This window comes from Heptranchias perlo, chromosome 7 (assembly GCF_035084215.1).
Source record: "Heptranchias perlo isolate sHepPer1 chromosome 7, sHepPer1.hap1, whole genome shotgun sequence".
Lineage (NCBI taxonomy): Eukaryota > Metazoa > Chordata > Chondrichthyes > Hexanchiformes > Hexanchidae > Heptranchias > Heptranchias perlo.
In genome coordinates this window covers 66,782,623-66,802,327 of record NC_090331.1, presented here as the reverse complement: position 1 = coordinate 66,802,327, position 19,705 = coordinate 66,782,623, and the positions used below count along the sequence as shown (strand labels likewise).

Sequence of the window (19,705 nt, the reverse complement as noted above, 5' to 3'; positions counted from 1 at the left end):
GGAGAATGTGAGTCTCCTTACACATTGCCCCTCGGTGAGCTCCTGGTAACTGATTCTGGGTCTATAAACTCTATGTGGAGGGCAGTGTCGCCTGTGGACAAACGCCCTCCTATCTGTTGCTCCGATAGCACATGTTGCAGCTCCAGCATGCTCTCCTTAATGCTCATGCTGCTGCTTCCCTTGCTCCTCTTTATCCTTGTCTGCCCACAACTGGGTTGCAAGAATCATTCTCATGCATCCTCTCCTAACTCACCCTCCCTGAAGGCAAAGAATAAATTCTGGCAAGAATTTTCAGATAACCTGTCTGTTATATCCAGTCCTGAAGACACAGTAGGTTCCACACCACTCAACTAAGACTTTCAGCAAAAGTACTAACAATTTTTGGCTGCAGATGCTTGCCCCTTTAAATCAGTCTCTCAACTGCCGATTCCGGAGCGACTTCCGTTTTAGGGAACTAAAATAGCATCGAGTCCTAATTGAGTCATAGGACCCTGATTTCCATAAGCTGATGGTCCAAGTACTAAATTCTAAGGTGAGGACCCTGGGATAATAGCACGGACCGCACAGGCGACGGAAATGGGGTGGGAGTTCTTTCCCTGCTATTTCCGAGGGGGTTTCTGCCCCATTTCTGTCAGGTGGGAGGCCTCAAAATTAACCCTATATTTCTTCCTACTAAACTATTCCTAGTAAGTGAATATGTATTTACACGATCATGTACTGCTAAATATGATTTGCTATTCTTTGAAATGTTAGAACAGTCAGAGGCTATCTTTAATGGTTATATTTTTCCATGTGTGATCCTTTTCTTAGCTCCCCAATGTATTCTAAATTACATTTAAGAACATGCAGATAAACTACTGAACCTATACATTCCCCCGTACTCCCCAGAGTGCTCTGGCTAGTATGAAAATGACAATGATGGATAGTTAGCTGCCCAACGCAATGCATTTTGATATCTGAACAGAAACAGGGAGGGAATGGAGGAGGAATGCTTCTGAGAACCAGAAGACTTGGGAGGATAAGCTGGCTCCAGTTGTTCTTTCATACCTTTTAGCAAGTAATTACAGAGCAACATTAGCAATTGCAGAGTCTACCCATTTTGATAACTGCATGAGGAACCTAAAGGCTGATTTTCTGTCAGTAGCACAGAGGCAATACACTCAGAAGTGCATGAGCACATCTCACGTCATGGGCATGTGGAGCAGGCTGCATGAGATTTCCCCAAGTCTCCTTATTCTAATGATTATTCATTGCTCCAAGCGCAGATTGGGCCATGGGCTAGGAACAAGGAGGCCTGCTGGGCAGGATATCCAGCACAGCAGAAGTTTCTGCAAAAAGGAGCAACCACATATTGTACTGTTTCAAAGTACACCATGTAATTTGAATTTGGTGTGTATCACGGATAGCAGAGGGCAGTGCTGGAGCCCAGTGATGAGGGGGGGAGTATGGCGTCCCTCTTTACGGAGAGAGCCATGGAGATTGCGCTGAGGGAGGTGCAGCAAAGAAGGGTTCCCATCTTTGAGTCCGAGGGACATATCCCTCAGAAGTCTAGTGGCAGTGTGGGTGAACGCAGTTTCAAATGTCAGGAGGTCAAACACATGCAGAAAGTTTTAACGCGTTGAAGAAATTTGTCTATGTAAGTGCCTATACCTCCTTCAATTGCAGTGGTACAACATGGCTGCAACATACACTTTCACCTCAACTAACTGCATTCTTAACTTTGGATGCACATCAGTTAATTTTCCACTTGAGAAACTTGATGTAAAGCCTCACCCACTGGGGACTTAGAATGTGAAAATGCCTGAGTACAGCCCATGACTGGATGGAAAAATCATGGCCTGCTTATGCACAATTTCTCAATATATGCTACTGTTGGGCAAGACCCTATGCAGGAAGTGCAGAAGCAGAGAACTTATGTAATGGTGATCATTTGCGAACCCTTCAGTCTTTCTCACAGTCACAAGGTGGTCCATATTACTCAGTTTTGAGGTCCTGCTTTTTAATCTCCTAATTGCCAAAGCTCCATTAGCAGGACATCAATTCAGTCCCCTCCTCTATCATTGCTTCAAACATGAACCAAGACTTCTGACTGCTTCCATTTCCTATCCAAATTTTTTTGCAATGGCTCCCTCACCCTGACGTCTGGGAAGCAACATACCATCTGGAATACAAAGCTGACGCTACAAAAAGCCTATCTCTGCCCTGACTACGGAATTCCTTATTATTGCTCAGTTTCTGTACTTCACTTTCCCTTCTTTGGCAACCACTTTCTTCCTCACACTTGTTATCAACATCACAAGTCCTATTTGTCACTCCAACATTCTCAAGGAACTTCCGCACTGTCTCCTCTTCCTATACCAGTGGACGGTCACCCACTTCACTTCCTCACTAAACTGCTCTGCCTACCACCTCCTGCATCTATATTCCCCGAAAGCCTTCAGCTTCCTGTATGTGATGGTCCTCAAGCTCAGCAACCCAGAGCTCATCTTGCACACATGCTCATCCTGGACAGAGAAAGTATTCAGCAGAATACTTTCTCTGTCCTTTAATGTGCAGTACCTGCCCACATTGCGCAGGTACTGCACATTAAAGGGCTCAGCTGTACCCCAGTACTAAACTAAACTTTTTTTCCCTTAAAAATGTGATAAAATCAAACACAACTTAGTTACTTAACTCCTCACATAATTAAGGGCCAAATGCATCTTAAGGCTGAACTCCACACCCTCCTGGCCTTTCACACTTTTATAGAACTTCTCTCTGCTCAAGGTAAAGAAACTGAAATATTATTGAATTAGATGCAATGCCCATGTAACTATTTTACTTTAATCTTTTTACTCCAATGTTTCTTTCCAACCATCATCAATTAAACTTACAAACTAAATCAAATTAGTGACAGCTTGCAGTTCCATTAGCACATTATTTAAGCTGATCATACTGTACATTAGCTATCAACTACAATCAACACTATCATAGATTAAGCCAAATTAATATGTAATTATGTTCATGATAAAGTAATTTCAGTTTTGTTTCTGAATTGGTGACTGCAATTAGGGTCGTTCCTTTCAGCTGTACCTCCAACAAGAAGTCATTTTCTTGCATGGCCTGTTGCATAGCACCATACTGCAATTTAAGACAACTCTAGAATTGAAGGATAGGGGAGGGAACATTGAATCACTGGTTATGATGCACACATTTTGAGCTTACCGTTCTGGCTCTGCGGTCTCGGAACATGCCAATGCAGTGTTCAATGATGAAAAGAAGATAGATTCCACCCAGAGCTGTGAGTCCTTTCCACAATCCATTATAAGCTGAAAGGAGATCTTCAGAACGTTCATGACTCCCATGAGTATGGTTATGATCGTGGTCATGGTCATGGTTGTGGTCATGATGGCTATGATCATGGTTACCTTGTGACTGTTTTTTGCAAAACAGATAAATAGTGATAAAGCAGACATTTTCAACTTTACTCCCAGTACATTTTAAAATAGTTCAGGCACTTGAAGAAAGAACAGAAACATTAACGATGATCTAAAACACTCTGCTAATTCAAAACACAAATTCACACACATTTTGTAAATGTTTATAGACATTTTCAATGTTAGATTACCCCTGTCCAATCAAAATAAGAGGTTAATCATCTTCACGCTTCAACACAATAAACACAAGGTAGAGGGGAAAACTTCAGCACTGCAATTTCCTCAGAGAAATAAAACAAAGGTAGTTTTGGCAAAAGAAATGAATGGAGGACTGCTCCATCTGCATGTTAAACAAGATAAGAAATTTCTACCACCAATGGATGCATCTCATTAATTCTTTATTCCAAGATGAACACTAAATAACAAAATTCTTTTGAGCTATATAAGAATGCAAATTCATCAAAACCAAATTCAAATCCCAAAATGTTGCATTTTCTAGAACTCTTCATGAACTGGGAAACAACAGGTGTTCTGTAACACCAGATGGATATTAGGCAGAAAAAAACGTGGATTCATAGCAAGCTCAGAGTATCTCTGATTCAGTGGCATATATAAATATGACAGAACGTGACATCACAGTGGGTTGAAGTTACAGCCCTGGCACCAGTGGACGAAGCACTTCTAATTGGCGGTCAGCCTTCAAAGAGGAGGCTTTCTTGGATGTTACTAATATAATAACCAGCTCCCCAGTGGTCAGGCAAGTTCATCCAGTGAGTAGCTGAGCCAAACAGACCAGGAAGGTCCCAAGTCCAATCCCAGTTTGTTACTCGAGTTAGTTGATCTCAGCCTGCGTAGCAGCAGGGATGCTAACAATTAACCTCATAGAATGATACAGGACAGGAGGCCATTAGGTCCATCATGCCTGTGCCAGCTCTTTGAAAGAACTATCCAATTAGTCCCTCTCCCCTGCTCTTTCCCCAAAGCCCTCAAAATTTTTCCCCTTCAAGTATTTAATTCCCTTTTGAAAGTTATTATTGAATCTGCTTCCACCACCCTTTCAGGCAGTGCATTCCAGATAGAATCATAGAACGGTTACAGCACGGAAGGAGGCCATTCGGCACATCGAGTCCGTGCCAGCTCTAAGCAAGAGCAATCCAGCTAGTCCCACTATCCCTGTAGCCATGCAAATTTTTTCGTTTCAAGTACTTAACCAGTTCCCTTTTGAAGGCCATGATTGAATTTGCCTCCACTACCCCATTGGGCAGTGCATTCCAGATCCTAACCACTCGCTGTGTAAAAAAGCTTTTCCTCATGTCACCTTTGGTTCTTTTGCCAATCACCTTAAATCTATGTCCCCTGTTTCTTGACCCTTCCGTCAACGGGGACAGTTTCTCTCTATCTACTCTGTCTAGATCCTTCATGATTTTGAATACCTCTTTCAAATCTTCTCTCAACCTTCTCTGTTCTAAGAGCACCCCCAGCTTCTCCAGTCTATCCACGTAACTAAAGTCCTTCAACTCTGGACCCATTCTAGTAAACTTCTTCTGCACACTCTCTAAGGCCTTCACATCCCTCCTAAAGTACAGTGCCCAGAACTGGACACAATAGTCCAGTTGTGGCCGAACCAGTGTTTTATAAATGTTCATCATGACTTCCGTACTTTTGTACTCTATGCCTCGATTTATAAAGCCCAGGATCCCGTATGCTTTTTAACTGCTTTCTCAACCTGCCCTGCCACCTTCAGCGACCCCAGATTTCTCTGTTCCTGTACCCCTTTTAGAGTTGTGTCCTCTAGTTTATATTGCCTCTCCTCGTTCTTCCTACCGAAATGTATCACTTCACATTTTTCTGTTTTAAATTTCATCTGCCACGTGTCTGCCCATGCCACCAGCCTGTCTATAGCCTCTTGAAGTCTATCACTAGCCTCCTCACTGTTCACTATCCTTCCAAGTTTAGTGTCATCAGCAAATTTTGAAATTGTGCCCTGAACACCTAAGTCCAAGTCATTAATATATATCAAGAAAATCAGTGGTCCCAGCACTGACCCCTGGGGAACACCACCCTCTGGTTCCTTTTCCAATTACCTTAAATCTGTGACCTCTGATTAACGACCCTTCTGCCACTGGAAACAGTTTCTCCTTATTTACTCTATCAAAACCTTTCATGATTTTGAACACCATTATCAAATCTTGCCGTAACTTTCTCTGTACTAAGGAGAACATCCCCGGTTTTTCTAGTCTCTCCATGTAACTTAAGTCTTTCATTCCTGGTACCATTCTAGTAAATCTTTTTTTTTTTTACTCGTTCATGGGATGTGGGCATCACTGGCAAGGCCAGCTTTTATTGCCCATCCCTAATTGCCCTTGAGAAGGTGGTGGTGAGCTGCCTTCTTGAACCGCTGCAGTCTGTGTGATGAAGGTTCTCCCACAGTGCTGTTAGGTAGGGAGTTCCAGGATTTTGACCCAGCAACGAAGAAGGAACGGCGTTATATTTCCAAGTCGGGATTGTGTGTGACTTGGAGGGGAACGTGCAGGCGGTGTTGTTCCCATGTGCCTGCTGCCCTTGTCTTTCTAGGTGGTAGAGGTTGCGGGTTTGGGAGGTGCTGTCGAAGAAACCGTGGCGAGTTGCTGCAGTGCATCCTGTGGATGGTACACATTGCAGCCACAGTGCGCCAGTGGTGAAGGGAGTGAATGTTTAGGGTGGTGGATGGGGTGCTAATCAAGCTGGCTGCTTTGTCCTGGATGGCGTTGAGCTTCTTGAGTGTTGTTGGAGCTGCACTCATCCAGGCAAGTGGAGAGTATTCAATCTCACTCCTGACTTGTGTCTTGTAGATGGTGGAAAGGCTTTGGGGAGTCAGGAGGTGAGTCCCTCGCTTGCAGGATACCCAGCCTCTGACCTGCTCTTGTAGCCACAGTGTTTATGTGGTTGGTCCAGTTAAGTTTCTGGTTAATGGTGACCCCCAGGATGTTGATGGTGGGGGATTCAGCGATGGTGATGCCGTTGAATGTCAAGGGGAGGTGGTTAGACTCTCTCTCTTGTTGGAGATGGTCATTGCCTGGCGCGAACGTTACTTGCCCCTTGTCAGCCCAAGCCTGGATGTTGTCCAGGTCTTGCTGCATGCGGGCACGGACTGCTTCATTATCGGAGGGGTTGCGAATGGAACTGAACTCTGTGCAATCATCAGCAAACATCCCCATTTCTGACCTTATGATGGAGGGAAGGTCATTGATGAAGCAGCTGAAGATGGTTAGGCCTAGGACACTGCCCTGAGGAACTCCTGCAGCTGTGTCCTGGGGCTGAGATGATTGGCCTCCAACAATCACTACCATCTTCCTTTGTGCTAGGTACGACTCCAGCCACTGGAGAGTTTTTCCCCTAATTCCCACTGACTTCAATTTTACGAGGGCTCCTTGGTGCCACACTCTGTCAAATGCTCATCTCACCTATGGAATTCAGCTCTTTTGTCCATGTTTGGACCAAGGCTGTAATAAGTTCTGGAGCCGAGTGGTCCTGGCGAAACCCAAACTGAGCATCGGTGAGCAGGTTATTGGTGAGTAAATGCCGCTTGATAGCACTGTTGACGACACCTTCCATCACTTTGCTGCTGATTGAGAGTAGACTGATGGGGCGGTAGTTGGCCGGATTTGATTTGTCCTGCTTTTTGTGGCAAGACATACCTGGGCAATTTTCCACATTGTCGGGTAGATTTCAGTGTCGTAGCTGTACTGGAACAGTTTGGCTAGAGGCGCAGCTAGTTCTGGAGCACGAGTCTTCAGCATTACAGCCGGGATGTTGTCGGGGCAGACAGCCTTTGCTGTATCCAGTGCACTCAGCCGTTTCTTGATATCACGTGGAGTGAATCGAATTGGCTGAAGACTGGCTTCTGTGATGGTGGGGATATTGGGAGGAGGCAGAGATGGATTATCTACTCAGCACTTCTGGCTGCAGATGGTTGCAAACACTTCAGCCTTGTCTTTTGCACTCACGTGCTGGACTCTGCCATCACTGAGGATGGGGATGTTTACAGAGCCTCCTCCTCCCGTTAGTTGTTTAATTGTCCACCATCATTCACGACTGGATGCGGCAGGACTGCAGAGCTTTGATCTGATCCGTTGGTTGTGGAATCACTTAGCTCTGTCGATAGCATGTTGTTTCCGCTGTTTAGCATGCATGTAGTCCTGTGTTGTCTGCACCCTCTGTAAGGCTTTGACATCCTTCTTAAAGTGTGGTGCCCAGAATTGGCCACAATACTCCAGCTGGGGCCTAACCAGTGTTTTATAAAGATTTAGCAGAACTTCCTTGCTTTTATACTCTATGCCTCTATTAATAAAGCCCCGGATCTCATATACCTTTTTAACAGCCTTTTCAACTTGTCCTGCCACCTTCAAAGATTGTGTACATACTCCCCCAGGTCTCTCTGTCCCTGCACCTCCTTTAAAATTATACCATTTAATTCATATTACCTTTCCTCATTCTTCCTACCAAAATGAATCACTTCACACTTCTAAGCGTTAAATTTCACCTGCCATGTGTCTGCCCATTTCACCAGTCTGTCTATGTCCTCCTGAAGTCTGTTACTATCCTCCTCACTGTTTATTACATTTCTGAATTTTGTGACATCTGCAAACTTTGAAATTTTTCCCTGTATACCCAAGTCCAGGTCATTAATATATATCAAAAAGAGTAGTGGTCCCAACACTGACTTCTGGGGGACATCACTGCACACTTCTCTCCAGCATGATAAACAACCGTTAACTACTACTCTCCGCTTTCTGTATCCAATTTTGTATCCACGCTGCCACTGTCCCTTTAATCCCATGGATTTCAATTTTGCGAACAAATCGATTATGTGGCACTTTACCAAACGCCTTTTGAAAGTTCATCTACACAACATCAACCACACTACTCTCATCAACTCTCTCCGTTACTTCATCAAAGAACTCAATCAAGTTAGTCAAACACGATTTGCCTTTAACAAATCCATGCCGGCTTTCAGTTATTAACCCATATTTTGCCAAATGCCAATTAAATTTGTCCCGGATAATTGTCTCAAAGTTTCCCCACTACCAGCATTAGGCTGACTGGCCTGTAGTTGTCGGATTTATCCCTCTCCCCTTTTTGAACAGGATTGTAACATTTGCAAACCTCCAGTCCTTTGGCACCACTCTCATATCTAAAGAGGATTGGAATATTGTGGCCAAAGTCTCCGCAATTTCTATCCTTACTTTCCTCAGTAACCTAGGATGCATCCCATCTGGACAGGGTGACTTTTCTGCTCTGAGCGCTGCCAACCTTTTAAGTACCTCATCTTTATCTATTTTCATCCAGCCAATTTCTCTACTACTCCTTTACCGTGACATTGGCAGCATCCTCTTCTTAAGTGAAGACAGATGCAAAGTACTCATTTAGTACCTCAGCCATGCCCTCTGCCTTCACAAGATGATCTCCTTTTTGGTCCCTAATCAGCCCCACCCTTCCTTTTACTACTTATAATAATCAGGGCTTTTGGTTGGGGAAGGGAAATCAGCTTGGTTAAAGTCAAAGAATGTATCAGTGGGGTGAAAATAGACTGCATTAGCAGCATTAAAAACAATCCTCGATGGCCGTTGGTAAATGGTCATTCAAATCAACACCAGAGCAGAGAGTGGTCCAGTAGTCTAGCTCCTGGCAACCTTCTCTATACCTCTACGAACCAACTCGCTGCAGGAGTATATTAAATGAATAAATAGTCTTTCGATCATTTCCCTTCCTACAATTCATTCCTTTTCAAGATGAATTTAGCTTTGACATTCTTATAGCTGATATCACCTTTCAGACCAAGACATATCCTTCTCCTGAGTCTAGATGTGTCTCTCACATTTTAAAACAAGTTGTTAATGCAACTGTGAGGCGAGTCTTGGCAGGATCAAGATCTACTGAAGTCAAACATGTATGGATTATATTTGTAAGACCATTTAAACTTTTTGTTTTTATGTGGCCCCTCATATTAAAACAAAAAAATATATAAACACTGTTCTAAAAAAAATCCTACCAGTGATTTCAACTACAAGGAAAGGCATTTTCTGCATCTCAGATAGAGATGAAATGTAATCACCAATAACAAAATTGGGAAAAAAGCAACTTGAAATATAGGAAAAGAAAGTGTGAAAAAAATCCAAAGAAAGAATGTTGAAGAACTTGGTCAGTTAAAAATAGCACTTCAGACTGTATTGGAGCAAATGAGAAATCTTTCTCAGTAAAAACAACAGTAAAGAGCTGCTACTGATGACAGGGAAAAAAAACAGGTGACAGTGAGTCTCAAAGTGAGGCTGTATTTATACAATGGGAAGAGGTACTGATCTCAAAGAAAAAACTTCTTGGTTTTCATCTTTTGATGCACATATGCTGCATGAATAGCTATATAAAAATTCAAATTAAAGAATAAAATCTGAATTTAGAAGTGTTTCTTTTTCAAGAAAAAAAATACAAACTATATTCTCATTAAATCAAATTGTACTTACATGTGGCATAAGATGCAGTAATGCATCACCACTGAGAGTCCCCACCGCCAGAGCCACTAGGAATGTTAGAAGATACTTGAAGCACACTTGATTGATGATAGGTACAAGGACGACACCCAGAACTGACAACAAGCTTATAATGGTGATTGAGAGGAGTCCCCAAATCCAAACTGTGTAAGAAACAACTGATTCAGAAGAATATATTAGGTTACCACAAAAATGTCAAAATAGGATTAACTTTACAGTTGACAATGGTATGCTCAAAATTCTTTATACAATGAAACTGCCATATACTCAATTCTTGCAGTTTCTTTCACTTAGAGAAATAGTAGCAAACCCATTAGTTAAGTTTCAGTTTTGAACTGCTTGACAAGTTTTCAAGCTTTCATCCACATATCAAGTAGAATAATAGCTGTGAGAATTTCAAGATTTCTTGTTCCAATATACGTGAGAACATTTAATATAATTCAAATGAGAATTTATGTCCACTTCTAATCTATTTTAATTTACCTGAAATGTGATATAAACAATGTACAAAACACCACAGGATAGGCTCTGTATTCCATTTGTGCTATTGACTGTAAATCATTTGCGATTTCACGCCATTGTGGCGGGGGGGGTGGGGGGTGGAGGTTATCAGATCGGCCCTCTTGTAGAAAGTAAATGATATCTCGAAACTCATTACACATCCTCTAATTACTTGCTTAGGTTGGAAGACCTGAACAACTGTTATCCTAATCCAAGAGCTTCCCAGCTTTAAGGTGTGAGCTTTGGTTCAGTGCTAAATAAAAGACAAAAAATACTGAAACCAACATTCAAACTCAGATTACAGCAAAAAAATACATTACTAATCAGCTCCCCAACTTTGCTTCCCTTCTGTCGCCTGATCACACCACAAGGTGGATGCTTTGGATCTTCGTGTGGAAACATCCAACAATAACCCAAAAAATGTTTTAATGTGCTTTCAAAAATATTATTGACTTTAATAACATTCCTGAAGTATTTAGTTCTGCAAAATAAGAATGCTGCAGGGGCTATAGATTCTACAGCTGGACTATTGTGCCAATCACAATGCATCAAAAATCTTGCACAATAATTCAATCAGGTCTCACACCTGATTCAGATTTCCATTCCTGGATCTGAAATGTGGCCTCTGGTTCAGTGCTCCAATTACTTCACCAGCCCGATGAATATTAAAATTAAAATTAAATTAACATTTTCATAATACATTTCATCAGGCCAATAGAAGAAATGTTTACTATATATAAATTTTAAAATGTTTCTTAATTTCTTTTTGTTTAACCTGGTTATATTTTGTGACAGAACATTCAATATTTAATTCATTAAAACTTCATCACATATGATTGTGTTCCCCAGCTCCAACTCTTAAAAAGCCTCTAAATAGGCTAAGCCACAACTGTGGCCCAATAAATACGCATTCTGTAGGCACCATAACAGTTTCAAAATGAATTTATACCAGATGGCACTTCTATTCTTTACACTTCAACTTAAAATTATGTTTAATAAATTGCGAAGTGTTTTTTTTAAAAAAACTTTGAGACAACTGTTGATCAGACAAAAATGTACCATTTCTTTGGCTTTTTGTGCTGACTAAAAACAGTTTGATAGCTTAGGTTGGCATTATCCATCAAATCTTTTGAGTTCAAAGATTATCTGCTGATGCGTCCCTTAAATTCAATTTATTGATTTTTGTGTACACAATTTCAATTTTTTCCAGTGAAGACAATCAGTTTTTCAAAGTATATGGCACACAGTGCCAATCAGGTATATCAAACTTAATCAGCTGCTGTGTACTAGGTCAATTAGATGTTTTATTAAATGCAGAACACAAAGAGTACAGAAATGAGCAATGAAAAACAAATATCTCTCACAATCCCTTCTCTAGAGAAAGAATGAAGAAATCAATATTACCTGAAAGTGAAATAAGAAAAGTAATGACCTGCATTGCTATTTCACGCTAGAATAGTTAAATTATTTGAGATCTCATGCGTGAATTTCTTATTTATTTACCATCTTTAAATGACTAATCATTAATTATTAATTACATTCTGTTTTTCAATTTTCTTAATTATCTGCCACAAAGCACACAAGGTAATCTCTTTACACCTCATGGAAACTATCAAGTATTTACAATGCTCTGAAATAGATGATAACGATTATAAAAGTTGCCATCTCTACTGGACAAAATTCTAATTACAAAATCCCATATAGAAAAATAAAAATACCAAAATGCATTACATATTTTCTAGTGATGGAAAACTACTTCAGATTCAATTTTTTGGTTCTCCACCCCTAGCCCAAACAAAATGAAGCCAGAAAACCAAATGGATTGATGTTTTACACAACACAAACAATGACCACATCTGTTGCCATGTGAAACGGTCATATCAATGAAACCACCATTTGGAAACATTTATAGCAGCATCAGTGAAATTATACTATACAATTCAAACTTGTCAGTTTAGGTGCTAATAGCAACAATTGCTTTTTTTTTTGAACAGGATGAAGTTAGATTTGGATCAATATCTGATCCATATTTCCATAATAACTCCACTTCCATTTTCCTTTTGGCTTTGAAAACAAAGGGATACTTTTCATCCAGTATTATCACAAAAACTGTAAACATCCATTAGAAGCCAATCAAATAAGAAAATCATCATGGGGTTATAAAAAAACTTGCATTTATTTATTTATTGCACCCTCAGAAATGTCTCAAAGCACATCATTAGATTTTTTTTCACGTGCAGTCAATGTTATTATGGAGATGAATGCAGCAATTTGTACACAGCACAATCCCATAAATAACAATTACTCTGTTTTGGTAGTGTCCGTTAATGGAGAAATATTGTTCAGGACACTGGGTGAACTCCTTGCTCTGCTTAGAAAAGTGATATAGAATCTTTAACGTGCAGCTGAACAGGATCTCGGTTTAGCGCCTTATCCGAAGGGCAGTACTTCCAACAATGCAGCTCTCCCTCAGTGCTGCACTTAAGTGTCAGCCTAGATTAAATTCTTAAATCTTAGAATGAAGCTTGAGCCATAATCTTCCATCTCAGAAGAGTGTTACCAACTGAGTTAAACTGACACTCACAAAGCATTTCTTTATTATCAGTATATTAGCAGAGTACACTGAAAAATTAAGCTGTTCAATAATTTTTAAAATTCTTTTAATACCATGCGAACAGAGGAATGGGTAAATTGGAGAAGAAGGAACTCTATATTTAATATAAATTTAAGAAAACATTCTACTCCATCCATGCTATTGCACACACAATTTCAGTCTTAATATATTTACCTACAATACACTTCCCACATACTAATGTCAAATAAATTATGAGTGCATACACATTTCCAGGATATCAGTGCTATTACTAGGATTTCAGTAAAGTGTAATAGTAGGGGTATTGGAATTTTCATCAGAATCATAGGATTACAAAGTACAGAAGGAATCCATTTAAGCCACTGCCAGTGCTAGCTCTTCAACTAGAGCTATTAAACATAGTAAGTCATTCAGCTCCTCAAGCCAGTACTTCATTCAATCAGATCATGGCTGATGTATACTTCAGCTCCATTTACTCACCTTTGTCCCATATCCCTTGATACCCTTACCTAACAAAAATCTATCGATCTCAGTCTTAAAAATTTCCATGCATCTCTTTCATGGCTTTAACAGCTTTCCTATTATATGGTACCCAGAACTGCAAGCAATACTTCAACTGTGATCTAACCAATGTCTTGTACAAATTCAACAACCTTTTCCAGCTTTTGTATTCAACGTGCCTAAGTTTAAAACAATCAATCCAAATTGCCTTTATTCTACCTGTAATCCAACCTTTAAAGATCTATGGGCTATAAATTGGGCTGTGTAGCACCTGTTTTGTAGGCGTTAGGCGGCCTCCTAAGGACCCAAAATGGCATCCGGAATGCGGCTCACACTTCTAGCGCAACGTGGTAAAGGTGTTTGTGCACGCGCAGATAACGAACTCCAGCAGCATATAAAGTAGGAAGAATATGCAGTAGATCAGTGTGCAACGCTGATTTTTTTTTTGTTCACGGGATGTGGGCGTCGCTGGCAAGGCCCGCATTTATTGCCCATCCCTAATTGCCCTCGAGAAGGTGGTGGTGAGCCGCCTTCTTGAACCGCTGCAGTCCGTGTGGTGACGGTTCTCCCACAGTGCTGTTAGGAAGGGAGTTCCAGGATTTTGACCCAGCGACAATGAAGGAACGGCGATATATTTCCAAGTCGGGATGGTGTGTGACTTGGAGGGGAACGTGCAGGTGGTGTTGTTCCCATGCGCCTGCTGCCCTTGTCCTTCTACGTGGTAGAGGTCGCGGGTTTGGGAGGTGCTATCGAAGAAGCCTTGGCGAGTTGCTGCAGTGCATCCTGTGGATGGTGCACACTGCAGCCACAGTGCGCCGGTGGTGAAGGGAGTGAATGTTTAGGGTGGTGGATGGGGTGCCAATCAAGCGGGCTGCTTTATCTTGGATGGTGTCGAGCTTCAAGAGTGTTGTTGGAGCTGCACTCATCCAGGCAAGTGGAGAGTATTCCATCACACTCCTGACTTGTGCCTTGTAGATGGTGGAAAGGCTTTGGGGAGTCAGGAGGTGAGTCCCTCGCCGCAGAATACCCAGCCTCTGACCTGCTCTCGTAGCCACAGTATTTATATGGCTGGTCCAGTTAAGTTTCTGGTCAATGGTGACCCCCAGGATGTTGATGGTGGGGGATTCGGCGATGGTAATGCCGTTGAATGTCAAGGGGAGGTGGTTAGACTCTCTCTTGTTGGAGATGGTCATTGCCTGGCACTTATCTGGCGCGAATGTTACTTGCCACTTATGAGCCCAAGCCTGGATGTTGTCCAGGTCTTGCTGCATGCAGGCTCGGACTGCTTCATTATCTGAGGGGTTGCGAATGGAACTGAACACTGTGCAGTCATCAGCGAACATCCCCATTTCTGACCTTATGATGGAGGGAAGGTCATTGATGAAGCAGCTGAAGATGGTTGGGCCTAGGACACTGCCCTGAGGAACTCCTGCAGCAATGCCCTGGGGCTGAGATGATTGGCCTCCAACAACCACTACCATCTTCCTTTGTGCTAGGTATGACTCCAGCCACTGGAGAGTTTTCCCCCTGATTCCCATTGACTTCAATTTTACTAGGGCTCCTTGGTGCCACACTCGGTCAAATGCTGCCTTGATGTCAAGGGCAGTCACTCTCACCTCACCTTTAAAGGGACAGATGCGATTTTGGAACTCAACACTCCAGCCAATGCACTCTTAACCACGTACAGTTCAACAGGTCGTAAAGAGCATGGAGGATCCCTCAACAGCACTATTTAAAGGGATCATGCAGGATTTACAAGTTAGTTGTTCTGGCTGCTGATGCATTTGTACCTGTTTTTGGAGGTCTCCTATACTTGAATACTAGGACTAGGGAAAATAGCCTAAAAATTAGAGCCAGGACTTGGAGGAGTGAAGTTAGGAAACGCTTCTACACACAAAGGGTGGGCGAAATTTGGAACGCTCTTCTGCAAATGGCAGTTGATGCTAGCTCAATTGTTAATTTTAAATGAGATTGATAGATTTTTGTTAATCAAAGGTATTAAGGGATACGGGGCGAAGGCGGGTATATGGAGTTAGGTCACAGATCAACTATGATCTCATTGAATGGGGGAACAGACCCGAGGGGCTTAATGGTCTACTCCTGTTTCTATCTTCGTATAATAAAGTTTATTATTCTATAATACCCCACAGGGAGTGGGCTGGCTAGCTGACAGGCAACAGCAAAGGCACTGGCAGAGTGGCAGGGGTGGGACAGGAATGCTGTCATCCTGTATCTTACATTTTGCAAATAAGAGGTGCATGCTGCCTTTAAGTGGTGCTAGCCGCTTGCGGTATCAGGGCCCCCTGCTGGTAACAGCCACTCAACAGCGCAGCTAGGCCTGGCTGCTCACAGCTATCAGGTAAATCACCAGGCAGCACGAATGTTAAGTGTTGCCTGCATCTCAACGACCGGGCGTGGGTTAATCGCGCACTGTGATCCCTGCACCCGGTTTCGGGGGTTATCCAATACAACCCCCTATGTATCTTCACCCCGAAATCACTCTTTGCCTCCCCCAGTTAAAAATCGTACTGTTTAGAATATATTTGCTTTCACTGTTCTTCTTCCCAAAATGTACTATTTCACCTATATGCCCCCTCCAGTAATCTGTCTATGTTCTCCTGCAACCTGCTTCATAGTTTGCCATGCCCCTTAATTTGGTATCAATAGTAAACTAGAGCCATTCCTCCTGTGTCTATATCCAAACCATTTATATAAATGAAAACAAAAGCAGGTCCCAGCACAGATCCCCAAGGCACGCCACTACTGACTTCGTGCCAATCTGAAACATCCATTTACCCCTACTTTTTGCTTTCAATCCTCAAGCTAACTTTCTATTCATGCAGTTACATTTCCTTTATTACCTGTTACAAGTTTCGGGTCTTCCTGGGTACAATGGTGTTGGTCACTCCCATAAACAGTCTGAGCATGTTTAGGGGTGTGTCCATATTACCCATTATCTGACAATACATTAGCATGACCCAGGGTGATCTGAAATCTTGTCTTTCAGATGTGCCCTCCTCCAATCTTTTCGAAGGCAGACTGAGAAACACTTGGTCCAGAGACATGTACCTACCTTGCGGATCCCCTCAGATGTACATCTTCCGGATGGGGGCCGCCGTAGCTGCAGTCATGAACTTCTCGGAGGGCGAACAGCATCACCAGCCTCGCCGGCCACCTCTGACACGTGGAGCTCCACAACACAGTGCTGTGACACATCCACCTGCACAGCAGGAGGGAGGGCAACTGCAGAGAGAGATGTGTCGCAGAGGGCACTACCCTCGCCACAGGGTCCACAGACCGAGGCTCAGCTTCCTGGACCTCTCTGAGCGGCAGTGCACACGGAGGCTCAGAGTCACTCGACATGTAGTCGTGGACATCTGCAGCCTCCTTCATGCCGAGCTGCTCCCGGTTGGCCCGAGCACCATCTTCTTACCTGTCGCTCTCAAAGTCACCACTGCCCCCAACAACTTCTCCTACGCATCCTTCCAGGGTGCCACCGGGGACATCGCCGACGTGTCTCAGTCGTCTGCACAAAAGAGCCCTGCAAATACACCTACACCCACTCTGCAGTGACACAATGGGTGGCATCAGTCGTGGGTCTTCATAGTGATTCTCAGGAAAGGGCATTATTGCACAAACCAGACAGGATTCGCAAAGACGTGGCAGTAGTGGTGCCAATAATATGTAATGTGAGTTGGTCAGAAATTCAATATAAGTAAAAACCATGACAAACCCTCAAACACCCTTGTGCATCCCCTTCATGCTCACGACACGTTTGCCTTACGCTGCCTACTGCACATATGTGATGCATGCCCTGTGGCTGCAGCACAGGTAGTGGCAGGTTCAGTGAGGCTGACTGTGAAAGAGATGCATGAGAGGCTGAGTATGAGATAGAGCCATGAGATTGTATGAGGATTGGGTTGAGTGGTAGTGGCGGGATGAGTACTGGCGAGGTGAGTAAGTGCAGGTAAGATGAGGATGAGGTTTGAGTGGGTATGAGGGGTGATGTGGGGTGGGGGCGGTGATGTGGCAGACTGAGTGTAGGGGAATGAGTAAGTGTACTCACTTTGGCTGACCTACTGAGGTCATTGCAGCGCCTCCTGCACTGTATGCAGGTGGGCGATATGTTGGTGGTGCAGGTGACCTCCTTTGTCACCTCGAGCTAGGCCTTCCTGGTGGCAGAGGCAGGCCGCTTCCTCCCGCCCGCCGGGGGGGAAGATCTCTGTCCTCCCCCCTCCTCCTCACCCCATCTAATGATACCTGGAGTGAGGCATCATTAAACTGGGAGCAGCCTTCCCCCTGGGCTGCTCCATGCTGTAATTTTTCTATTTGTTGCAGCATCTGTCAGTGGAGGATTGCCCCTTTAAATAGAGCTCCTCCAGCTGACAGAGCTTACTGCGCATGCGCAGTCCGCCCGACACGCAGTGGGGAACCCGGAAGACTAGGTAAGTGGATCCAATTAGGCTGCAATCGCGCGGGGGGCAGACTGATTTCACCGGCCCTCCCGCCGCGAACCCGCAGCCCTGGTAACATCGAGCACCATATCTCCTTTCTTGCACAGAGCACATACAAGGACAGATTTATTAATCTGTGCAGCTGTTTTGTACATTAAGAACAAAGTCTTAGGTAGAATCATTGCTAAGCAGAGGTCTGCAGTCTGTTTTCCTGGTACAAAAGAAAACTAGAACTCATTTTCCATTGGCCAATTCTTAGACTGATGTAGAGGATTTCTCTTGATGTCAATAGGTAGGAACTAAGAGAAATACACACATTTTTACTGAGCATTAATTTCTTGCCTTACTCCAAGATGACCAGCAATTGAAAAGCACTGGAGTGACAATACTCTAAGCTGGCCTGAAAATATAAGCCCTCAGAAACACATCAACATTCTGCACTGCTTTAGTATGTTCCTACTATATGTGAAGTTTGTGTAACATCCCCCAGTGATGCGCTCCTGGTGGATAACTGTCAATAATCTATTGTGTGAAATTTGAACAAATGAATAAATTGCTCTAGATGAGTGTTTGCATGTCAAACAATTAAGGTTTATACAAGTTGATGTGTATACACTTAACTTACTTCAATTTTTTCCTTCTATTTGTTTAGACGTGCAAAAATGGGAAAGCATTACTTAAAGTGAGGCAAATTTATGCAACCTCGAAAGGTTATTGGCTCTGACTTTATTGTATATGCAACATGTTACATTACTATCATACATTATACCCAAGGCCAAATAAACACGAATAAAATACGATGATTACACATAAACAGATGTTCAACATGCAGAGTTCTAACAAAGCAACGTTCTAACAATGAAATATTAAATCCAAATTTGTATTGTTTTATTCAATTGCCTACACAATTCATTTGGAGGTACCAGAACAATGATTTAAATAAACTGTAGCCACATAGATCTAATGCCTCTCTGCAACAGAGTGCATCAGTCATTACAATACCCACAAGTCATGTCTTCCATCTTTTAAACTATTTACTGTAAGTGTCCAGATGATTCTGAAAAATTATACAATTTCAAGACAAAGATTTTTTTTTTAGAATCTATACACAAAGCAAATGGTTTCATACCCAGTTAAGAAAAACGATTTAACCGTACCGTTAATAAATACGCTTAATAATGAGGAAAGTAAGCAAGGTTGATTAAATTCGAACCATAGCTGAACTGTAATATAATGGTTATACTCAGTTATTAACTGCTGTCTAACCTTTATGGTAGGCTACTTTCTGGAATTAGGCACTCTATTCAAAACTACATATCTACTTTGTTTGATAAAAATGCATAGAAAAAAATGTATTACAAGTTCATGCTTTTTTAACAATGCTGTCTAACCCTTATTATATAGGCTAATTTCTGGGATAAGGCATTCTAATCGAAACTGCGTATCTACTGTGTTAGAAGAAAATGTGTGGAAAAAATATTACAAGTTTGTGCTTTTTAAACACAATATGCATATTGTTGTTGAAGTGAAATAAAGTCTCGAAGGAGTACTTTTTGTTCAAAGTACTACTCCTTCCTGTATTAGAAAAAAAACTTACCAGAAATGTCTTTACTTTAAAAAAAATCAAATCAAATTTTGTTGCCAGTAATGAAGAGGTGAGTAGGGTCTACTTCACTAACGGCAGCTCTATCATAGTCCGTAGCACGATTTCCT

At 42.4% G+C, this 19,705-nt stretch overlaps 1 protein-coding gene across 5 annotated transcripts in view; it reads right to left on the bottom strand.

Annotated features, from left to right (window-relative positions):
- The window catches only part of slc39a10 (solute carrier family 39 member 10), a 97,094-nt gene that overhangs the window by 24,286 nt on the left and 53,103 nt on the right, over positions 1–19,705 (bottom strand). For 4 of the 5 annotated variants that reach the window (XM_067987767.1, XM_067987766.1, XM_067987765.1 and 1 more), the window contains exons 4-5: positions 9,917–10,101; positions 3,205–3,414 (exon numbers count right to left, since the gene is read on the bottom strand). In XM_067987767.1, coding sequence (XP_067843868.1) covers positions 3,205–3,414; positions 9,917–10,101 — 395 coding nt within the window. The remainder of the gene's footprint in view (positions 1–3,204; positions 3,415–9,916; positions 10,102–19,705) is intronic. The other variant, XM_067987764.1, reaches the window with a different exon arrangement.